We start from the raw sequence: 4315 nt of genomic DNA on the forward strand, positions 1-4315 counted from the left end.
GTGTTGGGGTGAGGGGGTGGGGTCTGGAGGTTAAAATGGAATGGCGTAGCGTGGGACGATGACGATAATTGGGGACGCGAGGCGTGCGTGTGCGGGTTGGTGACGAAGCTCCACAAGGGAGGGCGGGTGGAGTGGATTGGATCACGGCGCAGAGCGGGCGGGAGGCTGAGAAGCTAGCAGGCGCCTGGATTGGGACAAAAAATGCAGGCGGCCAAGAAACCACTGTGCTTGCAGGTACCCCACATGCGTCCCGGCCCTGCCGGTGCACCCCCCGGCCGGCCGCCTGCATCCCCCCCACCTCGGCGTCGAGGCCCTCCTCCTTGGTCCAGCCCACAAAGCGCTTCTCGTTGTGGGGGATGTCCAGGCCGCCATCCAGAGCGCCCTTTGGGGGAGGTGGGGGGTGAGGGAGGGCGATCGCGCAGGTGACGGGGCGTTGGGTCGGGCGAAGGACACGCAGAAACGCGGCCAACTGGTGGTCAAGGCAGCCTGCCTCATAGGTCACTGCGAGGGGCCGAAAGGGTTCTCGCAGCCTTTGCTGGCCTAAAAACAGCCAGCTGAGTGTGACCAGCCGAGTGACCTCACAACATCGCCCCCCTTTTTTCCTGACTCATGTGAGCACGGACACGCACACACGCGCGCGCGCACACGCACGCACACACGCGCGCACGCCCGCATGCGCATGCACACACACGTCCACACACGCGCAGCCCCCCGCCAAACACACACACACGAGACACGCTGACGCCCGCACCTTGAGGGCGGCAAAGGTCTTGGAGCCGGTCGAGGTGCGCTTGAGCCCCGCGTCCAGCAGGCAGCTGAAGGGGCGCGGGCCGTCCTCCACCGGGTCCACGTTGTAGTCCTCGCCGTCGGGCTCCTCCTGGCCGGCATAGTGCTCAGCCAGGCCAAACTTGGTGAGCACGCGGCGCGCGAGCAGCAGGCCGACGCAGTAGGCGGCCGCGTAGTTCTTGAGGCCGACGCTGAGGCCGTACTTGGGGAGCTCGTGGGCGTAGGCCGCGGCCACGACGACGTCGCCGGCGATGGAGGCGTACACGACCTGGCAGGTGACGTCCTTGTTGGAGAAGCGCACGACCAGGCGGTACTTGTGGGTGTTGTACTTGTTCTTGTCCTGGGTGCACAGCCTGAGGCGCGCGCGGTAGTCGGTCTTGCCCTGGCGCCGCCGCCTGTACTTGACCTGAGGGGGTCGGGGTGACGGGCAGGGGAGGCATGGGGTGCGGGACGGTCGGCAGGGGCGGAGCGGCGGGCGGCCGGGCAGCCGCCGCAGCCGCGCACACACAACCGCGGCAGCGCAGCGATGATGGCCGCCGGGTGGCTGGAGGCCTGCGAGCTGCTGTGCGGCTCCTGAGGACGTGCTGGGGGACTGCTGCTGTCTCGCACAAGTGAGCCTGCGGCGCCTCCAGCTGCTGCGCGGGCGCGCAGCTGGGCGCTCGCCTCTGCTGTGCCTGACTCTGCATCGCACTGCGGCGGCCCCGTTCTACTGATATGCCATGCTGTTTGCCACGCTGTGGCGTCAGCGACCGCAGCTGCTCGTGGCGCACCGCCGCGCCGCCGCCTGCTGCCACGGCCTGCGGCAGGACCGCGCTGCTGTTGCTGCTGCTGCTCCTGCTCCTGCGCTGCCAGGTAGGACCGCCGCCACGCCTTGCTGATCATTCTTCTCAGCCACCTGGCGCCTGTGCCCCTGCAGGTTCCGTCTTGACAGCTGCCGCCGGATGAGGGCTCACCTGGTACCGGCTGAAGTAGGCACTCGTCTTCAGAACCTTCACGTAGCCTGGGGCAGCAGCAGCGGTAGGGGCGCAGCCGCAAGCAAGGATCAGCATTCTGACAAGCAGGCAGCTACCTCACGCGAGCGTCACCAGCAGGCGTGTGGGCCTGTCGTTCAAGTCTGCCTGTGGTGTTATGCCTCTGCGGCCAGTTGCCAGGCAGAGTCGGCTGGGGGCCCGTGCTGCAGCGCGCGCCGCCGCGCCGCTGCTGAGGGCGTAGCCCAGCTGCCTTGGCTCAGGCGCTGTGGCTGCCCTGTCCACGAGCTTCACAAAATCGCCATTCTCATAGCTATCTCAAGGATGCGTCAGCCCTGCCACGGCGCCAAGCCTGCCCCGCTTGGGACGGCGGTGCACGCACCCATGGTTGCTACGTTCCTGCTCTGTTGGGCCTCCTGATGATGGCCAGAAAGAGGCCGAAGCTCGCGCGCTCTGGGGCCAAGTCCGCCGACTGGTTTGGTGCCGACGTTCCGGTTCCCTTTCGTGTCGAGGCCTTCGTGCAATTCACTGCTTCATGCGTGCGTGTGACAATTATTCTGCGTTTCTTTGTGTGGGGCTGACCGTGCATACACCCCCCAGCAAGATCACATTGCGATCTTTGTGCCCGCCTCCGTGGGCGTCCCCTGGTGGTCAAGGAACACGTCTGCGATCCAAGGTATCGAGCAAATAGCGTGCATTTCCGCAGCAGTGTTGCAGGCGCAGACAGGCGGCCCTGGTCAACGGTGGTCCGCTCGTTGTGTGCTCCCGACATCAGACAGCCCGCATATGCAGCCCTAACGGCCCCTCAAGTGCCACAGATGTCTGTGCTGTGCTGTGCGGCAGTTCTCATTCACAAATCACCGCCACCCAATGTACCAGCACGGGTCCTTGTGCCTCGACTGAAGGACTAAAATTGGCAGCAGCGCAAAGGGGTGCAGCATGCTGGCATGTGGGCCACAATAAAACGCTGTTCATCGTGAGAAAGAATTGCTGTCCGTCATCACAGTTGTTGTACTGACTGCGCCTTGTTGGCAGTGATGGTAGTCATGGGCAGGGCTGCCCGCGACGCAAAGCTTGGCCTCGCGTACTCTGCTTCATGGTTCCTACCTCATCTGAAGGCGCAGCACAAGCATCCACACATTCACGTAACAAACACATCCCACCCACCATGCATCTCAAGCTGAGCTGCAATCGAGCTGCAGGTCGGCAGCAGCAGGGCGCCAACTCGAGTGTGCCCGCACCAGGTGTGTGTGTGTGTGTGTGTGTGTGTGTGTGTGTGTGTGTTCAGCATGCAGCAAGCGCTAAGAAACACATGGTATCGAATTACCTTAAGGTCGCAGGGCTACACGTGCGTAAGCTGAAGAATAGTTCGGGCCTGCGACCGCTGGACTCGGGCTCGCCGAGAACATAGCGCCACAAACTGCAACGTTTCTCTCTTTCCAAAAAGCAGCAGGTGAGTGCATCAGCTTGCATTTTTATCGACAACAGAGCCCCAGCGCCGTATCGACGACTGCTTGCTCGGCGGCCCACGAGCTCGGCGCAGCCTGCAGCAGCACCAGGCGGCCGTGCAGCCTTTTTTGCAGCTGAAGTTACCCATGCTGCCGTGTTGCCCAGCGCCTTGGCCCGCGGTGGTGCCGCCTGATGCAGTGATGCAGCGACCTCGTTGCAGAGCTTGAAGGAGGCTCTGGACGCGGCAAACGGTTTGTAGGTCCCTGAAACCTTGTGTCGCTGGTCGCTGCGCGCCCGCAGACGTTGCAAGAGCAGAGCAGAGCAGCAACCATGAGCAAGATCTCGAGCGACGTCCTCCGCGAGGGGATCCAGAGTGAGCCCTCAGCTTGAAGCTGTGGTGACAAAGGCCATTCCAAGAGTGTTGTGATTGATGTGGCCGCTGCACAGGCCACATGACTGCAGCGCATGGCGGTCGACGGCCATGGCGGCAAGTGCGGCAGCGCACGCGCTGCAGCAAGGGCACCAGGTGCCGGAGCTGCTTGCTGACCTTTCGTCATCTCGGCGACATTGTACAGAAGTCCCCTGCCTTTGGCACAGCCGCAGCCCTCCACGCTCACCCCGCTCCGTCCTCCGTGCATGTCGCGCCGTCGCCCCCGCCCCGCCAGCCATCCTGGAGGGCTCCCGCACCAAGCAGCGCAAGTTCACCGAGACGATCGAGCTCCAGATCGGCCTCAAGAACTATGACCCCCAGAAGGACAAGCGCTTCAGCGGCACCGTGAAGCTGCCCTACATCCCGCGCCCCAACATGAAGGTCTGCGTGCTTGGTGACGTCAAGCACTGCGAGCAGGTGCGGCCGGCTTGGTGCGGGGTGTGCGCACGAGGTGGGGCCCTGGGCGCGGCAGCGGCGGAAAGGAAAGGGCCACTGCAGCTGCGGTGGAGAAGGGGAGCGCAGCAGGCGGGGGCCTGGCGCTGCGACAGCTGGCGTTGGGGGGCGCTGGTTGCAGCAGAGAGTGGGCCAGCTAACGTGGCTTTGGGCAGGCGGCCCTCACCTCAAGCGCCGCCCTCCAGTACGGCGCCCGTGGCCTGTCATGATACGCAGCAGAGGCAAGAGC

General features: G+C 64.3%; 2 protein-coding genes across 2 annotated transcripts; one reads left to right on the forward strand and one right to left on the reverse strand.

Annotated features, from left to right (window-relative positions):
* Positions 1-141: 141 nt before the first annotated feature.
* On the reverse strand, positions 142-2140 carry MNEG_14521 (60S ribosomal protein L5; the record flags this gene model as incomplete). Its single annotated transcript, XM_014037006.1, has 5 exons — positions 142-165; positions 299-382; positions 752-1192; positions 1740-1786; positions 2137-2140. The coding sequence occupies 5 exons, from the start codon at positions 2138-2140 to the stop codon at positions 142-144; spliced, it is 600 nt and encodes a 199-aa protein (XP_013892460.1).
* Positions 2141-3533: 1393 nt separating this feature from the next.
* On the forward strand, positions 3534-4295 carry MNEG_14522 (60S ribosomal protein L10a; the record flags this gene model as incomplete). The annotated part of the gene is made up of 3 exons (XM_014037007.1): positions 3534-3576; positions 3869-4050; positions 4242-4295. 3 exons carry the CDS (start codon positions 3534-3536, stop codon positions 4293-4295), a joined length of 279 nt encoding a protein of 92 aa, XP_013892461.1.
* Between the last annotated feature and the right edge of the window lie 20 nt (positions 4296-4315).

This window comes from Monoraphidium neglectum (genome assembly GCF_000611645.1).
Source record: "Monoraphidium neglectum strain SAG 48.87 unplaced genomic scaffold scaffold04552, whole genome shotgun sequence".
NCBI classification, from domain to species: Eukaryota; Viridiplantae; Chlorophyta; class Chlorophyceae; order Sphaeropleales; family Selenastraceae; genus Monoraphidium; species Monoraphidium neglectum.